This window comes from Oryzias latipes, chromosome 14 (assembly GCF_053564925.1).
Source record: "Oryzias latipes strain Hd-rR chromosome 14, Olatipes_Hd-rR_3.1".
Lineage (NCBI taxonomy): Eukaryota > Metazoa > Chordata > Actinopteri > Beloniformes > Adrianichthyidae > Oryzias > Oryzias latipes.
Genome location: NC_136250.1, coordinates 22,385,960 through 22,409,159, shown reverse-complemented (window position 1 = coordinate 22,409,159; position 23,200 = coordinate 22,385,960). Strand labels below are relative to the sequence as shown.

Genomic DNA, 23,200 nt, shown 5'->3' with positions numbered 1-23,200 from the left:
TGATACTTCGGTCGAACACATTCTGCAAACAGCGAGTGAGTCGTTCGTCTCAGACACGACGGTAAAACAAGTCCACATGGGCGAGTGTTGCGCCATGTTGCAGACAGAGCTCCTTTTGCGCAGGCGCTGGGAGGTGACGTCACTTAATCGCTACAGAAGCTTGCAGGATGGGAGGGGTGAGCATACAAGTTGTACCGGTAAGTACCTGTGCCAACAACAAGTAAATACAGAAGTGGTCAGTGAGAAAGCGACGACAGTTGAAGCTTTTGGCTATGGGTCCATTTTATCTGCAGTTTTCTTTTCTTATCTGAGTTATTGGCAGGACGCTACACTGTCCACTATCGTCCGATAATTATCGGTAACCGATTATATCATCACCATAGCAACCATTTGATGGTTTGGTTGCCTCGGGATTTCGAACCGATTGACGTTAGTTTCAGAAGCACCTGGAAAAAAGTAAGCTTTTTGATTTCCTTAGCAATGGAGATAAGTTCTAATCGCGCCCACATTCTTAATATAGTCATGCCGTATGTTAAATCATTTGGTTTAACTCTTGTCAGGAGTTTATGCATTCATCTTTCATGATATGGTCCTTGCGGTCAATGACTGCTGCGGGCCATAATGATCCACAGAATGGATCATTCATGTAAAATATGTTTTTTATTAAGGCATGTTTATTACACAGATGTGCTTTTATTTATTCACTCCAGATAAAATGGTAAAAGAAAAATGGTGTTAAACTATATGTTAAACTGACTTCATACATGTTCAGCCTTTCCCTTAAACAAATTTAAGGTGAAACAGCTTCTTGTTGCAGCTGTGTCTCCCTCGTGGTTCCTGTGCCGCTGCAAGTGTAGTGTAAGATTGAAAAAATGAAAGAGGCCTATAAGTTTAAAAAGGTCTGAGAGAGACAGAAATTATGCTTGTTTGTGGGTGACAAATACTTATTTTCCACCATAATCTATAAATAAATTCTTTAAAAATCAGACAATTTGATATTTTGGATTTTCTTTTCTTATTTTGTCTCTCATAGTTGAGGTATACCTATGATGAAAATGACAAGCCTCTATAGACCTTTTGAGTGGGAAAACTTCCACAATTGGTGGCTGAATAACCCTTGTGCTATCTTAGATGACCCCACCCTCACATTGACGTGTTCTTCCTACCATGACAAAGGTGGATAAAGGTGGAAAGATTTCATGTAATCCATGGACACCAGTGAAGATCACAAATCATTGAAGAAAAAAGGTTCAGAGCACTGTCTAGTGGGTCTAGATGACCCAACTCCCAATGGTAAAGTGCCTAGGATAGCACAAGGGATAAATCCTTTTCTGCCCCACTGTGTGACGGCTCCTACGGAATTACAGTAATTTGTTACTTTGTAATCCGTCACCCTCAGCGCTTGCAATAATTGATCGTAGTTAATAAATGAGACTCCAAAGTGTTCTTTGCTGCAGAGCACAACTTGATGAGCAAAAATTTCAAATGAATTGTAATGCAACTTCTCCTCAATGTGTGCCACCATCGCTACAGTGCCCCCTAGAGGTGGTCAACAGTGGATGTAGAACTTTTGAGACAACAGGGAAGTCAAAGGGATCAGACTTTCCTATGTTTCAAATGGGCTGTTGATCCCGATGTACCTTGAATTGAACTATTTTATATTGCAGATTATTGAATTAGTTCACTTGCAAATCATTGTCCTGCTTGCCTGTGTCAAAATGATCAAATGACCTTGTTGTGCAAAACAAACAATCAGAGCTCTTTAAAGCTCAGAATTTTATTAGCAGAATTTTCGCTACTTTTTATTTGTAAGTATTTACATTTTATCTGACAGAACCTACAGGGACTGTTCATATCATTAACAGCAACAATAGAGATTGAGAAATAACACTTTGGTTTTGCATGCTGAGAACGTTACAGGCGTGGATTTCTTTTTATGGTTATCTTGCAGGATCATTTACTTAAAGACCCACTCCAATGAAAACTGTGTTTTTGGTGTTGCTAACACGATCTTGTAGCATTTTTCTCATTTTGGAGGACATAAAGAAAGAAAATTAAGCTCAAAATTGCATTTCTGATTATGTAATTGTTGTGAATCAGGAACATTTGAAGACACAAGCTCCCTGCTCTGCTCCGTTCTGATGCATCCACTTGCAGACAAATAGATCCGTGTACGTTTTTGTTTTCCTCGTTGGAGCTGGTATCTGGATCAAAGCTGTACGGCTGGATAGCTCCAATAGTGCTCGACATTGATGTTGCACTAGTAATGTTAGGTTGGGGGTGTGAGGGGCTGTAAGCTAGTGGGAGAGAGTGTAAACAAAGAGATGATGGGAAATGGAGGCGGGGATACTCTGCACCACTAGTCCTGTCCACAACTCAGAGGTGAATTTCTGATCAACTCATGTCACTCTGCAGAAACTATGTCCTAGAAAATGTTGGCCAAAAACAGCATAACCATAATTAAAAGACCTCTGGAAAGGCTTTTACAACAGATTAAAAGATGATCCCAGCAGGACTTTAATAGCCGCTCTGTAATCCTGAGAAAGATGAGGAGAGACGTTCAGAGAGCAGCACCATCTTTGAAAAACAGAGCAGATATTTTGTTCCTTTTTCCAAAAAAGGTTATGTTCAATTTGGTAATGCTGTTGCTTTATTTTATTTTATTTTTTTTACAAGAAATGTTCAGACTTTCCCAAATTGTTGTGATCTGAGTTTTTTCCACCGTATCTGTGGACGCCACATCTGCCCACTCGGAAGCACGCTTCTTTTTTCTGCTTCCTCATTTTAGCTGAGTTCTGGTGTTTTTGTCAGCCTGTTGGACTTTCAGATCATGAAGCATCATGTCTGGCATGCAACTGATTTAATGCTTTTGGTGTCACTGCTGCTTGAGTCCACATTTGTATCATGGTTGACAAAGAACTACCAATGCAAGATTTTTTAAGCATTGCAAAAATAACAAAAGTAGTATTTTTAAATGCATTCTTGAACCCCTGTATTGTGTATGTTTGCTGATCTGGCCAAAATCAGCGCTGTTTCCATGCTAAGGCTAGAGGAAATTCCTTTTTTTTTGAAAACTCATTAATAACAAAACTGTTTGAATTTAGCATTTTTTATCCTTTCATTTGTAATGCTGATATCATTTGCCATCCTTTCAAAGTCTTGTGCCCCCCTTCCACCCTTCTGATTTAAAATGCTATCATTCCACCACTGCTGCTGCTCCAAAGGGGCTTTATTATTATTTTTTAAAATTTTCACTGGCTCATTGAGAGAAAAAAACATTTGAAGACAAAACCGCCTCTAATTTATAACACATTAGTACCAACTTTCTTTTTTATCTTTGTGAATTCCTTACATTCCTAACAAGTCACATTTAGCAGACATTTAGCCAGCATTTCATGCATATACATTTATACACGTTTTGCAGCAAAGCATTTTATTGATTTAGATTTCAACATGATTCCTTAATCAACCCATGTCATCTCAGGAGATTACAGAGCTCCTTAGACAAGTCGGAACAAGATTTTTTCTCACAAGAAAACGACTTCATATTTTTCCTGTGAATTCCGTCAGATTCAGTATATGTTTTCTTTTCTCCACCAGAGGAAAAAAAAAGTTGCACAAGGTGAGGGTGAGCCGTAGAGACAGGGGGGGAAAAATCTGCATGCCCCTTCCTGCACAAAGTGATGATGAAACATAAGACGGCTTAGCGGCTGACAAATAGTGACACTAAAGTGACTGAAATGGCAGAGCTGTGGGACATGAGGAGCGTATCTCCGTCCTGCACTCAGGAAGAGAGTGTCAGTGCAAAAGATAAGGTTTGCTCACAGCCAGGAGGAGGCCACATTCCTCGCTCAGAGAATCTGAAAAAAGCCAAGCCTGGTAAGAAAAGGGAGTTTTAATAGTGTTCGGCAGATGAAACAGGAAGCAGATAAAGCACAAGGTCTGGTAGAGGAGTGATCTGAGCTCAGGGAGGGAGGAGAAAAAGAAAGAGGGGAGTAGTTTTAGGAGGGAGGAGGTCCTCTTCTTTGGAACTTTTGGATGTTGAGAGCTCATTCCTGACAGCAGGCAGAGCGGTGAAGGAGAAGCAGAAGTGTGCAGGCATCTCCAGTGTTTGCTTTTCAGGTGGAAGGAGACACCCCGCCGCTCTCGGTGGGTCAGAAGATGAAGAGCTGCGCCGCCAACGCTCTGTCTGACTTCTTTTTCGAGTACGAGACCCCGCGGCAGGTGCTGGTGCGGAACAAGAGGGTGGGAGTGGTGTGCCGGCTCATCCAGCTGGGAGTCCTGGCTTACATCATCGGGTAAGCAGCAGATCCTCATGTGTTTCTTTCAGAGCATAAACACTGTTAAGGGCAGCTACGGATGAAATGGTGCTGCATGTTTTAACTTGACTGTAATGAGAACACACCACTTTATTTCATTCAACTTTGAACTGAAAATGAAAGTGACAGACAAATGACATGCGTGCTGTGTGGCCTGCTGGGAAATAGTCATGCTCTGTGATGGGTTATTGACACAGCAAACATCAGGTGCAAACATGCCAGAAGTGAAGACAGAGCAGTGAGATCACGAGCTAACCTCAATGGCCTTCACAAGTTGAGACAAAAACAAGGTGGTTACCATCATTCCATTACTACTTCCTCACCTTATTCCACAGAAATTTCCTCAGAAAAGAAATCCTAGTTTGCTCTTAAGTGTATTTTTAAGTGGAAATCCACATGAAGATATTTGCTTTAGCAGGAAAAGGTGCATGCCTTTCATGAGTAAAACCTGGGGGAGATAAACATGAAAATCAACACAAACCTCTGCTGAAGCTAATGAAAAGCTGATCATGTCAAATTAACTTCATCTTAAACAAGAATCGGGAAAAAACTTGAATGATTCTTTCTTTTTTCCCCAAGTGGAGGCAGCTCCATTATGCATGCATTTCTGCCTCATCTCACCTCTGTCGTCTGCTTTCTGAAGCAATCAGGCCACGTACGAGTTGATGTCCAAAAGAGGAGCTGGAGTTGTGAGGCTGTCCAGCTTCTCCTCTTAACGATTTAAGCCGGTCAGGGCAGAAGTCAGCTCTGGCTGTGCAGCCAAGCAGACACTTCAGGGTCGTTCATGCGCTTCATCTTCAGACTGGCCTTAATTTAGTCAACAAACAATGGAAAAAGATGACTTCCTCTTCATGATAACACAGTTGTGTTGTGATTTACTTAACAAGCAGTGACATTTCTCTATTTGTTATAACATTTTCTATAGAAAAGGAGCAAAAGTATTCAACACATCCAACTAATGAGAAAGTGCTAATCAGAGATAATAGGCTTTATGTCTTCAAAGAACCAGAAAGATCTTTTTTTCTGATCAATTTCCCCTAAATTTAAATCAAATTGTTCTGTTTTTTTTTTTTAAATTAAAGCATAGTAGCTGTGCAGCATAGCAGATGAAAGCGAAGTCCTCCAAAGCTACTCTGTCCTCCATTTATAGACAAATCTGTCTTTCCCATGACTCTCGTTGTTCTTATTCATACATTTTCTTTATTTTTGTTAGCATACCCGTCAACGACAGCTCCAACATCTTCCCATCCTAAAAAAGAAATGACCATTTTTCAGGTGGAGTTGAAACTCTTCCATTCAAACAAAGAACCTGCAGGATCGCAAGCTACTGAGGGCATCCTGCTGAAAGCTCATTATCACATCCCATAAAAAAACCGCCGTGCGTGTTCAACGGTGTGATTGAACGGACTCATCCTATTTTGGCACTGCAGACCAGCTGTTGACTGGAGTTCTTAGTTACGTAAAAGCAGAGCCTGAAGAAACCACAGGCTGTTAGAGGTCATTGCACACAATGACATTAGAAGTTTACATAGATCATAAAGGCAGTTTTTATCCTTTTAAAGAGAATTTGTTTTTATCACTAAAGACGTTCTCTGGGACATTTAATAACAAAGTTTAGCACTTTAAATATAGTCACGCAGATCTTAGATAAAACTTAATTTCTCATGTTTTTATTTAAAGAGTCAACAGTTTTATGTTTTTGTTTTCGTTAGTGGTCTTGAGTAGAAGTTTAACTGGATTTTCAGAGGAAATGCTGCTGCTTTTCCTTAACCCTTGTGCTATCCTAGGCACTTTAACATTGGGAGTTGGGTCATCTAGACCCACTAGACAGTGCGCTGAACCTTTTTTCTTCAATGATTTGTGATCTTCACTGGTGTCCATGGATTACATGAAATCCTCTCCACCTTTATCCACCTTTGTCATGGTAGGGAGAACACATTAATGGTCATTTTGACCCCATAGGATAGCACAAGGGGTAAATGGGCCTCGTGAAAATGGAACGTCGATCACGCGGTACATATATTGTGAAGTATTTGTAAGGATAATATAAGTTACACGCACTTGTGACCTACGGGTGATGTTATACAATACTTGTCATTAATAAGGTGCGAGTTCTGACAAATGCCGCACACACACAGGGTGTGCAGGTTACATGTAAGTTGCATACAAGGAGCGTGCAGCTTTCACTTGAACAGCACTAACAGGCTTCCTACGAAGTGTGGAGAGTTCAGGGGGTTGAACAAAAAAAGAAAAATCAGTATGACGTCTCGCCTCCTTTATCCCTACTTACTTCTGCGTCTCAAGTGTTTGCTACCACCTGCAAATCCACAATAACATAAATGTTTTTTTTTGTAGCATTAACAGATTGAAAACTTGCTGAATTTCTGAGAAATGTATAAAAATGTCTTTTAAAGGCGTTACAATAACATTTGAAATGTGACAGCCTTGTCACAATATGGAAACGTATTTTTCTAAAACAGCTAAAGACAATTTAAAAAAAAAAATTCGGACAGAAAGACTATCTTAAATGACCGACCCTGGGAGTATTACAGGCAGGCAACTCGAGCAGTGCGTTGAAATGTCTGAAATGTGGTTGAAATAACTGTCTGAATTTTTTAACCAGGCTTGTATTTGTATATACAAACATTCCATAAATCGACAAAAGAATTTTACATTTCTAATCATAGATCTATAAATCTATTCTAAATTTTCCGGCACTGAACATAGAAACTCTTATATCCCAACGTTTTAATAGAGAAAGACTTATTTCTTTCCCACCCGGATAACAACCGTCTAATTGTTCATGTCTTCCTCCTCGTGTCTCATCTCCTCCTTCTTATATTCTCTTCTTTCTTTTTTCACTGCATCTCAATCTTCAAAATGATCAAATTCAGCACACAGGTTAAAGGAAACCATAAAATCACTCATGTCTTTTCTTGCTGTTGTGATAAACTCTGGAATATCGTATGTCCACCTATGTTCGAAGTGTCTGTCGCTAACCGAATGGCATTTACGCCAGCGCAATAACATAAAAGATCCAGGCTATCTGTCCGGAACGGCATCCAATCAAAATTGAGTTTTCATCAAGACCATGATATAAAGATGTGGTATTTTAACCCTTGAGCTATCTTAGATGACCCCACCCTTACATTGACGTGTTCTCCCTACCATGACAAAGGTGGATAAAGGTGGAAAGATTTCATGTAATCCATGGACACCAGTGAAGATCACAAATCATTGGAGAAAAAAGGTTTAGCACACTGTCTAATGGGACTAGATGACCCAACTCCCAATGTTAAAGTGCCTAGGATAGCACACAGGTTACAGAGTTTCCACCAGAAAGCCCAATTGTCTACAAAAAGTCCCTAAGGAAGATTAGAAATGTTTATCCTAACGTAGAAGGATGTGCATTCAAAGATTAGTCTTGTAATTGGTTCATTACAAGAAGACAGTCCTAGTGAGCTGAAAACAATACAGTTACAGTAAAGCCTTATCTGATTACTTATTCCAAAAGTTAAAAACCGCTGTAATCCTCTGAACTTTAACATCAGCAAAATAGCATAAAATGGCAGAAACTGCTTTAAAAACCTAAGTGGTTTATATCAAGTACAAAATCTTGCAAATAGGCACAATGGCTGGAATTTAACTGACTTTCTCAGCAGTAGGAAATTTTTAGATTGTTTTGCAGAAAAAGGTTATCTATACACTGACCTCTTCTATGGAAAGTTTACAGAGTTGCCGTCACCGTCTCAGCAGCTATCATCAATGCTTGGTTGATCTTTATCTGACAAACAAGGAACTGACTGTGCATGGCGTGCCACTGTCCTGGGAGGTTCAGGTTTGCTGAGAGATGAGGTGAAACCATCGATATCGTGCCAACAACTCTCTGTGTCTCCAAACAGATGGGTTTTCATCTACGAGAAAGGTTACCAGATAACAGAAACGGCCGTCAGCTCTGTCTTCACCAAAGTGAAAGGCGTGGGTTCCACCAACATAAGTGGGGTGGAGAGAGTCTGGGATCCATCCGACTATGTCTTCCCTCCTCAGGTGAGTGGTGGGTAGAATGTAGGACTTACTGATGGGTAGGGCTGCACGATATGAGGAAAACTTGCGATTTGTCATATTGATGATCAATATTGCGATGACGATACATGAACAGATAGCAGAACAACCAAAAACATAATTTCCGTTTCACTGCAACAGTTTAACTTCAATAAGAGTCAACATAACTTAAATTACACTCCAAATGACCCTCATTGAAGGCAAACATCTAACATAAAAAAGGCTCCATCCGATTGGTCAAATGGATAAAAGTATATATTTGATTCAGTAAATTAGATACTTAAAGCTGCCATTTTAGCACATTTAAGGTAACAATTTATTGCAATTTTCCCAGACTTAGGAAATGCCTGCTGTACAGCTTGATATTGTGATAACTATAAATTTGCCTTAAATCGTGCAGGCTTACTGCTGTGAATGTTGTTCATGTGACCCAGGAGAGGTCAGCATGAAATGTTCAGGAAGTAAACTGTCAGACTCAATAACCACCAGGTTGAGGCAAGAAAAATCCAATCTCTGAAGTTAGAAGCTAGAGAGAAAATCCAAAAATGTGAAGATTAGCCTGTGATTGGGTGTCACATTTAGACACTAAACACAAAAGGACAAAGTCAACGCAGTCAATGTTTGGTTGTAAATCTGATCTTCATCTGGCCCTGAGGTTCAAATCACATCTACAAATCACTCGAGGCAAAAACATTTTAAAGATCACGACAATTAATAATGAAAACAAACATACAAAAAACAAACAGGATTATGTTTTAGAAAACAAAACAAAATTCCACAAACCAAAACGTAAGAAAAGAAAATAACTTTTCGGAAGACAAAAGTCCTTTCCAGAGGGGAAATTGAAATGTTTGAAAAACAAAACACAAGGAGAAACCAGAAAAAAGGTAAATGGGACATTGCTGATTGGACGATGATATCCAGCGTTGCTTCATGCCAAATAACTTTCAGTTGAAATTATGTCATCATCCAATCAGCAATGTCCCATCTACCTTTTTTTTGGTTTTTGGATTGTGTTTGATGTTTTTAGCATTTCATTTTGATTTCTGTAAATTACTTTTTTGTTTTTTGCTTCAGTGTTCTTACTGGACTCCTTTCCCACTTTAGGTGTGCCTTCCTGTGTACAGTTTTAATGCTATAACTCACAGAAATGTGCATTTATCGTGATGTTTGATGCTACAAGTTTATTCTTGTGTCACCAACTGCTCTGGGAAGTGTCTCCCAAATAAAAGCTGGTAGTTGATTTTCACTTGATCAAAACCAAAGAAAAGGTCCTGCTGGTTTTTATACTTGCACAATAGGATCTAAAGAGATCTACGCCCAGCACTTAAAGCAAACAGAACAACATTCACTGTTGAATTGTCTTTATTTCTTTGACATTGACAGCAGGACTCTGCAAACAGAGGAACATTTGATCCGACTCGCCCATTTGGTCAGTGGTTTTCTGAACTCTGGAGATGCCATGTTGAAAAAAAACTACGGTGGCCCTGAAGTGCAAATCACATCAACAAACCACTCCAAGCAAAACCATTTTAAAGATATTATTCAGTTTGAACCAACTTTGACTGTGTGGGACTTAACACTGTACTCAGCAATCAAATACATTTACAGAACACCTGACAAATACTATATTTAAAGGAGGAAAAAAAACACATTTGAAACCATTTTCAGCTCATTATTGAGCTGTTGTAACACACGCAGGTTAAAACTAACGAGGAATAATTGACCAACCATTAAAAAAACAAACAATGGGATTTCAAAACTGTCAAACAAAGATTGCATTGTTTTTTTGTCCTTTTTTAAATCTTTTTTTATTTAATACTAAATTATTGCAAAAAAATTTTTTCCAATATATAAATTGCAAATTCAAGTGTAAAATATGTTCACCGGAAGAGATTTAAAGATAAACTTTTGTGGACTAAATAATGTCAGTAATGATGGATTCAATCATGGATTTAGTTGTTAAATTCAAAGAATTCAAAAACATCAAAAGGAATCTCTGCTTCTGAGGTCTGAATCTGGAAAGGGTCAGAAGAGTGGAACTGATTCCAGACCCACTAGGTCTGGATTTGACCTTTATCTGAGACCCGTCCACAGCTGTGCTCATTCGTCATATTCATGAAAACATAAACGTGTAAAGCTGTGTGGTTGATAGAAGACCTCTCTTTGCCTGAGTATCATCTATCTTGTGATCTTGTGCCACACCCTTGGTGACATGCTCCTTATTTTTATCCAAAACTTTAGGGAGATTCATCTTTTGTCGTGATGACAAACTACATCCTAACTGAAAATCAGACGATGGGAAAGTGTCCGGAGGTTTGTGAAAGTCTCCTCTTTCTGTGTCTCTGTGCTGCTGCTGCTTCCATTTCCTCGAGTTACCATAAATAGTAAAAGTAAACGGAAATTGTTTATCATTCCACGGCTGTTTCTGTAATTGTGTTAATACTTTGTCGGAGGAAAGAAAAATCTTTTTTTAGGCCTCTGATGCTCAAGTTTGAAATGATTAGTGCTGCAAGATTGAAAATGAGTGCAACATCTTTTATCAATCATTGATACTTTTGCCCTGTGAATCTACGGCCTTGTATTTGTTATTCTTGGACGTTTGTTTTTTCAGCTTCCTGGAAGGTACATCTGCAAGTCAGACACTGACTGTAAAGGAGGGACTTACAATCGCACAGTAGACGGTAAATGTTGGCAGCCATACAATATATGACCTCCCGAATTCTCACTTTTCTACCCTCTGACATTTAAAAGAGAGTGTAAAAAAAAAAAAGAAAAAGTAAGGCGCCCTTTACATGCTGCAGCTTTTTGATGCAGAGAGAGAGAAGCAGACATAAAACGTAGAGTATTTGCCAAATGGGCTGGAACTTTTATCATAGCTATAGTAAACATTTAGACACCGTTCCTGGCCGGCTCATGTCCAGCTGTGAGGGAAAACAGGGATTAAAATCAACAATCGCAGTCTTAGCAACTGAATGTTTGTTGTCTGATCTTGTAATTTCTCCTGTTGTTGTTAAGAAAACAAGCAGAGCTCTGCCTTAAGCAAGCAGAGACTTGCATGTACACATGCAGGTGACATTGCACTGTTGTCCTGCAGACCAATAAACCTCACAGCATCACTTTCCCCTCAGAGGCTGAAAATGTGCTTGTAGATGGTAAGCATGTGGGGGGCGCTCCTGCCACTGAGCAAACAGGCTGGCTGCAGTGAAGGGTCAGGGGCTGACGCCGTGAGGCCAAATCCCTGCTGGAGAATCATCTGCAGACTCGTCCTGCTCACCAGGACAGAATCCAGCAGCAGTGGAGATAAGAGCAGGGACAGAAATATGCCTTCCCCTAGGAACTAAATCAAGAAAAGAGCTTTTTCAGTTCTTGCTTTGCTTCTCTTTCAAGCCTCAGTTACTGTTTTTGATGCTAATTCAAGACAGGAAGGGGAGATGTTTAAAACAGCATTTGTGTTCAAACTTTCCCCCTGTCTCTATCTTCCTGCTTTACTTGATGCTTGTGACAATTTGAGTTTTTTTCCCCCCTCAATAATGAGATCTTGTGCGTTTTTTGAAGGAAAACTGACTGGAGTCTGTGTGAAAGAAACAAAGACCTGTGAGCTGTTGGCTTGGTGTCCCTTGGAGGATGATCGGAACATACCAAAGTATGTGAACACACCTTTTCTGCAAACGTAGATAGACTAAAATAGCCTTATATTCTGGTCAGTGCCCAACACTCGCTTTTAACAACTCTGCAAAAAAAAAACAGAAGAAAAAAGTCATTTTTTTTTTTTAATTAGTGGGAACTATTGTACCAACTCAACTTGATAATCCAGATCCTGCATGCAGTGTTGACTTCTACAGAACTTTGTCAGCCACATAACAGTCTTTAACATTTCTTACCAGTTTATTGACCGCAATTTTCCTGCATGAACCAGTTTTTCCACAAACATATTGTACTGAAAAATACTCCTGAGGATTTATAACATTATCTGTTAATTTCCTACCATGAATATTTTTTATATCAGATTTGATTTAGCAGCTTGATCAATTAAACCCTGGAGACCTCTGGAGCAAAGCTTTCTAAGTAATTAGAGAATTTGTTTTTTGTTTGTTTATTCTAGGCAGAAACAAGTAACAGCAGCCACAAAATGTAAAAGAGAAATTAAATGCATAACATTTAAAAAAATGCAAAAATAATTGAAAAAAATAAATAAATAAAACGGTCAAATTTGATTTGGTGGATTTGGTGTCAAACTCATTTTCACCGAGGGCCACATCAGCATAGTGGTTGTCCTCAAAGGGCCAGATATAACTTATACATGTAACTAAATGTAATGACAAATAAACGTAACTGCTCCTTAATGTTAATTTAACTTATTTTTTATTTGTTACAACTTTTTAAAGTGACAATTACAGTTGCATAGAAAACATATGTTCGCTTGTTACTCTGGCGTAAATCCTTTTAAATTAGATTCTGTCAGGTCAGGTCAAATGGACAGTGTTTAAGTCCTAATGTATAGTTGCCCAATCCGATATTTCAAGTCCAATTCCCCCTAAATATGAATAAATACACACCAATTTTTATTTTAAGAAATTAAAAACTTTTATGCTCTTGCGGGCCCCATAAAATGGCATGGCGGGGCACATTTGGCCTGCGGGCCTTGAGTTTGACACATGTGCTCTTGAGTTAAGATGATTTGCATGGAGTTCCAGTATGTTGATAAATCTATAAAAATAAATAGGATATTATAAAATCAAAAAAATGACTAATAATAATCATTTAAAAAAGATTGATCCAATTATTAACTTTTTTTTTTAATTTTGCGTTTAAAAACTTTGCCAATTATTCTTCAACATGATTGAAAAATAAACATTCTTTAAAATATTTGAAAAATAAATAACATAGGTGAAACAAAAAGTACTTGGTGGTTAGCTATCAGAGTAAAACTGTACTTTAAACTACTCATCTCATGTTACAAATACCAGAGATTAAGCTTGATTTGAATTTCTTTCACTTGCAGTTTTTTTCCCCTTCTTGTTTTTTTTTGCAATTTTTCCCTAAACAAATAAAGCTGCTTCATGTTTTTTTCTCGTTTTCCATCCAGTCCTCCTCTGTTGATGAGTGCGGAGAACTTCACTCTGTTCATCAAGAATTCAGTCACTTTTCCTTTATTTGGCATCACAAGGTGATTGATTTTTCCGCTTTTTTTTAATCATTTAATGAAAGAGAGCTGGTTTGATTAAAGGTTTCTTAAGGATACATTAAAACCATTACTATACAGTAAATGTTGGGTTGAATAGTTTGGAAAGTTAGAATAAAGACTACAGAATCTATGGTTCCACTGCTCTGTTATGTTTTATGATATTTCTCTGTGTTTAAAGGAGTAACCTAGTGGAGGAAATTGATGGGAAAACTATAAAAAACTGCCTCTTTGATCCAGATAATTCTCCGCTCTGCCCTATATTCAAACTGGGAGACATAGTGAAACTATCTGGCTTCACCTTTGAAACAATGGCTAAACAGGTGAGTTTCCAGCCCCAGTTCTAAAAGGTACGCAGACTTAAATTTTTCCGATCTCATTTTGTTTTGTGTCTCTCTGACAGGGAGGGGCCATCGGACTTGTGATTGACTGGACTTGTAACTTTGACTATGATGTAAAGAAATGCAAACCCAAGTATGAATTTCATGGTCTGTATGGAAACCCTCGGGTGAAGGACACGTCCAAAGCTTCAGTGGGCTACAATTTTAGGTGAATGCACTGAAGGGGACCTGCAGAGTTGCATGCTTTAATACTAAAGTCCCCAACTTTGTAAGAAGGCTGCAGCAACCACCATCAGACTGGCTAAAGTATACAATCGGAAGCATTTGTAGATTTTGTGATGCATGAAGCTCTAGCTGCAGGTCACACATGGACACATTCAGCAAAAGCCTTGATCGCTTTCCCAGCTGACCCATCCCTTGGCAAAAAGTAGTACATTTGAAGTTTATTGTATACTTGAGTAAAAGTACAGCAAGTCTACTATACACCATGAACGTGTAGTGTAGGAAGTGTATAAGTCTTAAGACTCAATTTAAAGTTTAGAATGGACAGTATATACAAAGTAAACCTCTAAGTATACCGCTTCACTTTTAGTATTGCCTAAGTATACAGATAATTTACTTAAGTAGACAACGTCTTGCTGAGGGATGATGCATAAGATTAGCCCAACCTTTGTCCAAAATCTCACAATCTGCTCTTTTATGCTAAGCTAATGTATTTAGCTTCTAATTTATTACAACAACACATATAACATTTTTTAAAGCAGAGAACAAATTCAAATATATTAAATAGTCTGATTTCAATTTTTGTATCAACACAATTCCCATTACAAAAAGGAATGGTAAACATTTTTTTTATTTGTTGCAAATAAAATAAAAATTCAACAGCTGCTTTTTTATGCTGCAAAAAATCCTAGTCCACCAAGAAATGTGTTAATTGTTTTCTGCAGTTTTTATAAAACAGTTGAAAATATCCAGCATTCAACAGTTGAGGCAACTTGTAATAATTATTGTGTGTTTATAGGTATGCAAAGTATTATATGGGAGACAAAATGGAGAAAAGGACTCTCATGAAGGTTTTTGGCATCAGGTTTGACATCATTGTGCAGTCACTGGTTAGCAACAATTTTTATTTTATACCTATAAATAACTGACAAATAAAAGTTGTTGTTTTTTTAACTCACGGTAAATTGATTTTTGCAGGGACGGAAATTTGATATCATTCCAACCCTGACTGCCATAGGTTCTGGAGTGGGAATTTTTGGAGTGGTATGTTTAACACAAAATTGTTTCAATTGTCATCGATGTAATCAATGAGAAGTGAATGTTTCCTCTTTGTCCTTTCAGGCAACTGTAGTTTGTGACTTAGTGCTGCTGTATGTGCTCCCAAGAAGAGACTTTTACAAAAACATGAAGTTCAAATACACAGACACAGCTGCACAGGTGAGTTCCATCACAGACTTTTTTCTGTTTAAACACAAGATGGCAGCAGAAGTGCACCGTGCTTCCAGATAGACATTGGTTAATCACCAACATGGAATTTTCTCTGTTTGAACATATTTGGATTTTGGCACCAAATACCTAAAAATAGAAATCAATAGGCAACAGAGTTGGGTTCGTCTTTGTTCCTAAAATATTAAGATCGCGTAAGGCCCCTATCACATTATACACTCCAACACACACACACACACACACACACACACACACACACACACACACACACACACACACACACACACACACACACGCATTAGACAAGGAAGGTGGAGCTACTGATCTTCTCGTCCCGTACCATGGCATGGCCCTCTATCCACAGAGGGACATGGATCCCTGAGTTGTCTGGCTAGGCCATTAGCAAGGAATCACATCTGAGTCTGAGGGTGTCTGTGTCCCTGTGGTGTTGGTTCTGGCCTTTGCCTCTGAGCACTGGGCCTCTTCAAAATTCCAAACAGTGGGGGAGCCTGGTTGCCCACTGCTGCTTTGGTGGGGGGGTCTCGGTGTGGGGGGGGCCGGTCTATCCTCCTCTATTTACATTCCATCATCCACCACAGTAGAACACGCATACTCATCCGAGCACAGGTACCAGCTCATTTTGCTCAAACAGTGTGCATGACAGAATGATATATGCTTGACGTGTTTGTGTGTATACACAAGTATGTGTGTGTGAGGTGTATTGGTATTGGGAATGTGTTGCCATGTTTGTGTGAGAAGACTTTAGGAGCCAACAGGTATGTTAGTGTTTGAGCGTGTCTTTGGACAGGCCCTACACTAGACTAGCATGATGATAAAGTTCCAGCAATTTGTTGCCTCTTTTTGTGATTCTACCCCCTCGTACTGCTTCTCCAACTTCCTTAACCCCCTTTTTCTCCCCCTTCTTTTGTAGCCTTATCCCCATCTCTTAACATCCCTCTATGTCCTTCTCCCTTCTGTTTTTCATCCGGTCCAACAAGAAATGCCTGCACACATGATTAATATGAATAAAGTTTAGCTTCAAATACCAAAGGGGTTTATTCAAATAAACACCTTGTGTGTCTGAAAAATCATATGCCCCTATTAAAAAAGTAAAATCTGTCCAACACAAGAGGCCTTCAGCTCTGATCTGTTTGCTCAGCTCCTGGACAGGACATGTTACAAAAACAGAACAAACAAACAAAAAAATTTGGTGTGTGGCCCTCTGAGTTTAGGGTGGTACAATTTTATAATCTGAGACTGGATAAATCCTGCGTCTGCACCCAAAGCATCCCCTTTAACTAAAACAGGTAGAACATTTTTTATCTACAGCAGGAATTGCGTGGTTTAGGCTCATCTGTCTATTACACCCTTGAAGCAAATGCAAGACAAGTGCGACGCAAAGACAAGACCAACGTGAGTGTGTAATGAAGCTTAGACAGTAAAGCTCTTTCGCTTTATTTGTATTTTTGTTTGTCTGTTTGTTTGCTTGAGCGTTCCATCACGTGATACTAAAGATCTAAAAAAAAAAAAAAAAGTAATTCTGTCTGGTTTTGATTTCTGTCCTGCAGGATCCAGATTTGGACACAGGAAGCATCAAGACATCGGAATAGCCAGCATTTTTTTTTTTTTAAGCAATAAAGCCAAGAAAATAAGATTGCTGACGCATTGGCCGTTTGCTGTTCTTGCAAAGAAATGACCTGGGAGCAAACAAGTTGCTTTATAAGATGTAGCACAGGGGAACCAAAGACTCAACTCACAAAATGAATAGACTCCTGGGCAATAAAGGAACTCTGTCAGATGTCCTTTCTCAGAGCGTCTTCATCCATCCTCATCACCCCACTGTGTGACTCTAAAGAGCTACTACAGAGCCCCTCTGTGTGTGTACTTTTTTAGGTGTTTCTTTGTTTACATTTGTTCATTCTGTGGGTGTAACCTCCACCACTTTAAATGTCCATGACACACTGTGTTCATGCAAGTCATTGTCGAGTCTGTGTTTGGATATGCCATGATGCGTCCCACCCAGCGCACACATGCCATTAAGTCAATAAAAGAGGTACGATAACAACAGAAGTTTCTACTTCTTTTTATTTTTTTTATTGTACTCAATGTTTAGAAGTACAAAAGCATGCGAAAAATAACTTATTCATATTGGTACATATGTACAGTGTAACACCTGCATTGCGTAGGGATGTGCCATGCTTTCGTTTTAGTGCCTTGACATCAGCGTGACTACATTCAAATACACACAGGAGACAGACAGACGGCAGAGACCTTTGTAACACATCAGGAGAAAAATAACACGGTAGATTAGCAACTGTTTCTTCACTGGAGATTATGTACACATTCCCAGAGTCCTCCTCCCCTGGATGAAACTATGATCCGAAGTTATGATTAAAATAAGATTCCCTTTGCTTCCTATGGTGTGGCTGCCTCCAGTTCTTCCTCTTCCTTCTGTATTTCTCTGCAAAAAGGACTGAAACCTGTGATGAGAGCAATCCGTAGTGGAGGATGAGGGATTCATCAAATTACAAATCTGCAGCAAAAAAAACACTTTTTTTAACCCTTCTGCTATCCTATGACCCCACCCTTACATTGACGTGTTATTCCAACCATGACAAAGGTGGATAAAGGTGAAGAGTATTTCATGTCATCCATGGACACCAGTGAAGATCACAAATCATTGAAGACAAAAGGTTCAGCGCACAGTCTTGTGGGGTCCAGATGACCCCACTCCCAGTGTTAAAGTGCCTAGGATAGCACAAGGGCTAAATAAAAGGGGACATATTATAGCACTTAGGATCCAATTTACAGCAAACATAATGTGGAAACAACAAAAGATTAAAACATGAGAACTGTTCTAATCTATGACGTCACACTTCCCCCATAGTTTTAGATTTTGGACTCGAGCTATTTCTGCAAGGCCTAATTGTATTTAGTTGATAATTACTTGTGATTTAATTTGAAATTCAATTTTTTATTGCATTTGTGTGACTACACAATCATCTAGATCAGGGGTCTGCAACCTCAGGATCCAGAGCCACATGGGACACTTTTATCTGTGGCTCTTCGGCTTTGAAGAAAAATATCAACCATCCAAATAAATAATAGGTTTACTAGTTACATTGTGTCATTTATCTTTAAAATTTTAAACATAGGTACACGAGTAAAGATTAACAGTTTTTTTTTCTTTTACCACTGTTGACATTACAGTAAATCAAGAGGTGAGAGCTTTACCATTCCTCCAAAATGTACATGTCAGATATCTAAGCAAAATGATGTAAAATATTTTATCTATTGTATCAAAAGTAATGCAATTTAATTATTGTAAATATTTATAAGGTAAATTTCATAAATGAATGGCGTAATGGCCACAAAAACACAATTAGTGTATTTTTCTAAACCTTGGGACATTCCAGCTTTTGCTGGGTTTTGTTCGGGAAGAAAGCGGAACAAAAAGCCAAAAGCATAAAAGGCTTCAGACCCCTGATCCTGATGCATCCTGGATACATTTCTTCTGCTGACTCCCAAAAAATGAAAAAAAATTCAGGTTTAAAATGTTGTAACTGCAATTCTAAATCAGAGCTGCTTCTTTTTTTTTTAAATGAATGCAAATGTGCAGATCACCTGCACTAGGGACACAAAATTAGAATTTAGCTGTTAACAAATCACATCTTTCCTTCCTAGGCAACTTAGTAGCTTTAAACAGATAAATCACTAATAGAACTCATTCAGTAAAGTGTCAATATTTAGGAGAATAAACCTGAAATCTGAACGCTGAAAGTTAGAAATCTGTGTGGATGAAGTTACTTCCTCTTTACTTAGTGATTAGTTTTGCATAAAAAACGAATTTATGAGTTAACCCATGAATAATCCTGAGCCCCCAGATGGTTAGTTATCAATTCCCTTAACCTAGGAATTTTTCAGTGAAACTGTTTTCACATTTTTTTCATTTTTTGGCTGCGAGGTATTAAAAACATTAAAACTGGGGGTGGGGGTGGCTGGGCGCTCCTCCTCCTTCTTTTCACATTCCACCATCCATTTTAGAAGAACATAAACACTCACCTGAGCACAGGTGTTAGCTCACCTTTGCACTAATAGTTTGCATGATTGAATGAATGAAAGATTTCACACTAGTTGGTTTAAAGGCATAGGTATGCGTTCGTGAACACTATCTGTTTTGTGTGCATGTTGACATGTGGACATTTTTGCGGCTAGCAGGTGTGTTGATAATATTTGAGTGTGTGTGTACAGGCCCCGCCCTTTTTGTACTACATTTGAACCGTACCGTAACGATAAACAACCAGTAAACCTGTCTGCTCTATGCTGCTTCATGGTCTTACCCCCCTTCCCCTCCTATTATCACCCTCCTACCCCCCCCTCTCTCTAACGTCCCTCTCTCTTCTTCCCCTCTTTCCTTTTCCGTCCGGTCCAACACCAAAGATTTTCAAACATGATTGAAATTAATAAAGTTTGGCCTCAATTACAAAAGGGGTTTATTCAGACATACCTTTGGTTTGTCTGAAGATGAATAACCCCTCTTGTTAAAATAAAATATGTCCAACACAAGAGGCCCTCAGCTCTCATCTGTTTGCCTAGCTGTTGGACAGGACAAGTTAAAAAAAAAAAAAAAAAAACATTAAAACTGTTATTCAAATAGATTTGTGGAAAAAATCAAAATACTTTACATTCAATATTACTGGGGTGATGTGAAAGATTATCGAGGGGAAAAAACGTGTCACAAATTATACGTTTCACACTGAGGGAAAACGGGTGGGAACATGTTCTGGGTGACAAACAGCTTGATGCTGCAGGGATTTCTTTATATTTCTCTACTTAACAAGGAGAACCTGTCAGAAGCGCACAAACTAACATCCTGTACACTAGTCTGGGTTTTTTCCAACCAAGTTTCCTCTCAACTGTGAAGCCTCAAGCAGAAGTCTTTTGCAGTTGGTAAGCAACACAGTTACACGCAACAGCATAAAGCATTTCAGCCACTCTTGCAACTACTGCAGTTTGACACAGAACAGAGTCATTCTTTCCCATTAAATTCTATAGAGCTATGACGTAATAGACATGCAGGTTTCACACACCCTGTGCTCAGTTTCTCAGCGGCCTGTGCCATTGCATGCAGCCCTGAATTCAATATGCAAGTTTACTTTTCATGAAGGAAACTTAACTGAGTGTCTGAGAGCATAATGAGCTGATGATATCAGCACATTGACAATTAAGACAACAGAGACGGTGTGACCTCACGCTGACAAGGTTCTGCAAACCCAGATTTTTTTTCAAATGCTTTTGGTTAAAAACAGTTTTAAGCAAAAAAATAAAGCGAGTATGTCAGCAAGTCAAACTTTTTGGTTTAAACAGCCCTTCGCTGAAAGCCACCAGCAAGCAGACACGTTACTCCAAATCAGAATCATCTAAAAAGAACAAATACAAACTTTGACATTCTTCTGGTGATAACAGAAGTTTGAGCAGAGGCTCAGCAGTGAAACGCTTTCAGTCAGGATCTGACTCTTCCTGCGCTGTTTTCCTCTGTCACATCAGAGGTCAAGTCTAATGAAAGAAATGCATCGCTGTCTGCAGCATGCCACACCAAGGACAGGGAGGCGTCTGATCTTGTTGGAAGCCTCGGCTTCATTGCGACATTGATATGCTAAACCTCCCTGCCGGGTTGTTGTTTGGCAGCAGAGACGCTCCGGGTCAGCAAGAGAACAAAAACCAAGTCACATGTTTCACGCTAACCTCCAAACTGTAAATCATATTTTGGATTTGAGATTGCAAATAAACCACACAGTTGCTGTTGATTAAATCCAAATCTGTTTTTTATTTACCCCAGTTTAATGTCAACTTTTCTGATCTAACTGGCATATCTATTAAAAAAATATGGTTTATGGGAATTCTTGAAGGTTTGTTCTATAATAGAGTATGTGAAAAGGATCAGCAGAGGTAAAAGGGAGACTAACTTTTAAGCTTTTATTTGTACTCTGAGCATTGCATTGCATAGCTGCAGTAATTGCATTTTTTGTACCTTCTTGACTTAAAAAAAAAAAAAGAAAACGACTGTTTATCGTAGCAACGCTGTGAACGGTGATAAAAACCAACCGTTTCTGCATGAAAACCTGGAGCTGAGTTCTAATTGTGCTGTTGAAAGCAAAGTTGCTCCAGAAGACAGTCGATAAAAAACGTTGTAAAAATGATCTCTCTGATGTAAACTTTAAGAAAACAGGAGCGTGCCGTTGCCATGACTACACACAGAGGAGCTCCAACACAAATTCAGGAACATGTTGACCTAAAATTTAAAAACTCCAATTCCAGTGTTTCCTAAATACCTAACTGTGAGAGCATCACATTTCGACTGCATCTTTGTACGCCTCGAGAAGAGATTGTTCAGGAATTACAAGCAGATCCGGATCCTTGGCAACATGTAAAAACAAAATGGTTTCAAAGGTAATATCTGTTCATCTTTTTCTTTTGGTTTTGTCTGCTTCTCGTGATGCTAAAAAAGGGCAGTCAAGTCTGCTTATCCCTCCCTGATGGTCCATGAGGACCTCAAGCATCTGTTATGACTCATTTGAGCCTTTCACTCTCAATACATCTTCTTAATCGAGCAGGAAAAAAAAAAACACTGGCATAAAGGTGTTGGGATATTTAGAATTAGCATATACCCTTCAGTGAAAAGCCTGTAGGGAATTATTATTCCTCCTCATGCTTTAAAAGGAGCTCCACATTCTACCGTGTCTTGAAATAATATGTTTCACAGTCAGGTTGAGTATGGAGAACAGACATTCTCTCATCTCATTTACAGTAAACATCTAAGATCTACTTTAAAACTCTCTAGTTTTTTGCCCCAATGTTAATTAAAAAAAACACAACAGTGAACAAGGACATGACACAGTTGGAGGAAAAGCATGAAATAACCCTTAAATCAGCAACGTCATCACATTGCGTTTGTGCTTTTCCTCCCACCACAGAAGCTCTGCCGTCCAAAGTCTGTAAAGGCAGATTTGGCTTCCAATGGCACAACGATAAGAAAAGTGCTAGAGACGTCTGCGCACGACTTCACTGGTGTGATCAGAAAGAAGATCCCTGTAGTTCTCCCATTTGAATGCCACTTTTGCCGAGGAGGAAATGACTTTCCTCACGGCTGAATGCAGACAGTCTAAACCTCAGTTTCCACCTTCTGCATGAGGATGAAAGCTAGCGCACCAGCTTTTCCCAAACCATAAATTAAATGTCCAGAGTTTTTCCACTGAAGGCTTGACAGCTGATGGTTGAGTGAAGCATGAGTGTGTGAGCTTTAAAATGCTTTCATAGTTGACCTAGAACGGAGTTGGTGAAATGTGAGGATGAAGACCGGAGCGCATTCCTGGTCAAGCAGTGGAGATGTGAAGCAGACGGCGGTAAGGATGAAGACTCAAGAAAAGGGCTCGTCTTCGTGCAGGTCCTCCAGCTCCCCCTCTCTGGGTCCGTCTCCTCCGCTGCTCTTTCTACAACAAAACAAAAGAAGGACAAATAAATCCAACAGCAGCTGCTCTTTTCATCTTCCAGACTGGCAGCGGCGGCTGAAGACTCGATGGCCACACTACTAAGCGGATGCTTTCTCTCGCCAAAATGCAGCGCAGCCGTCTCTGGACCTTATTTATGTGCAACTTCAAAAACATCTTGAATGTTTTACCGGCAGCTCCTTTAACGCAGTCTGAGACGCAGCCAGATTTCTCTGGGATGCTGTTCGCAGCTCAGATTCTCAAATAGGATCGTCCATGAGGACATTTTGGAGGAGCGTTATAACGTTTAACACATTTGTATGAAAGGTGGAGCTGCAAAACCACATCTAAATGACA

At 39.1% G+C, this 23,200-nt stretch overlaps 2 protein-coding genes across 7 annotated transcripts in view; one reads left to right on the top strand and one right to left on the bottom strand.

Annotated features, from left to right (window-relative positions):
* The first annotated feature begins 54 nt into the window (after nucleotides 1-54).
* p2rx1 (purinergic receptor P2X, ligand-gated ion channel, 1) lies at nucleotides 55-17,426 on the top strand. 5 transcript variants are annotated; one of them, XM_004076615.5, is made up of 14 exons: nucleotides 55-197; nucleotides 4,123-4,298; nucleotides 8,222-8,366; nucleotides 10,626-10,697; nucleotides 10,996-11,065; nucleotides 11,940-12,027; nucleotides 13,471-13,551; nucleotides 13,748-13,889; nucleotides 13,970-14,115; nucleotides 14,929-15,019; nucleotides 15,108-15,173; nucleotides 15,252-15,347; nucleotides 16,686-16,769; nucleotides 16,925-17,426. In XM_004076615.5, the coding sequence occupies exons 1-14, from the start codon at nucleotides 168-170 to the stop codon at nucleotides 16,964-16,966; spliced, it is 1,329 nt and encodes a 442-aa protein (XP_004076663.2). In that variant the 5' UTR covers nucleotides 55-167; the 3' UTR covers nucleotides 16,967-17,426. The 5 variants fall into 5 exon arrangements, with proteins under 5 accessions (XP_004076663.2, XP_078786505.1, XP_020564705.2 ...); XM_020709046.3 differs by lacking the exon at nucleotides 55-197 and adding an exon at nucleotides 285-456 and having other exon boundaries at nucleotides 16,689-16,769; XM_020709045.3 differs by lacking the exon at nucleotides 55-197 and adding an exon at nucleotides 300-456.
* camkk1a (calcium/calmodulin-dependent protein kinase kinase 1, alpha a) overlaps nucleotides 17,424-23,200 on the bottom strand; it is a 77,271-nt gene continuing 71,494 nt past the window's right edge. Inside the window, exon 17 of one of the 2 annotated variants that reach the window (XM_004076707.5) lies at nucleotides 17,424-22,846. In XM_004076707.5, the coding sequence (XP_004076755.2) occupies nucleotides 22,774-22,846 (73 nt within the window). In that variant the 3' untranslated portion in view covers nucleotides 17,424-22,773. The remainder of the gene's footprint in view (nucleotides 22,847-23,200) is intronic. The other variant, XM_020709044.3, reaches the window with a different exon arrangement.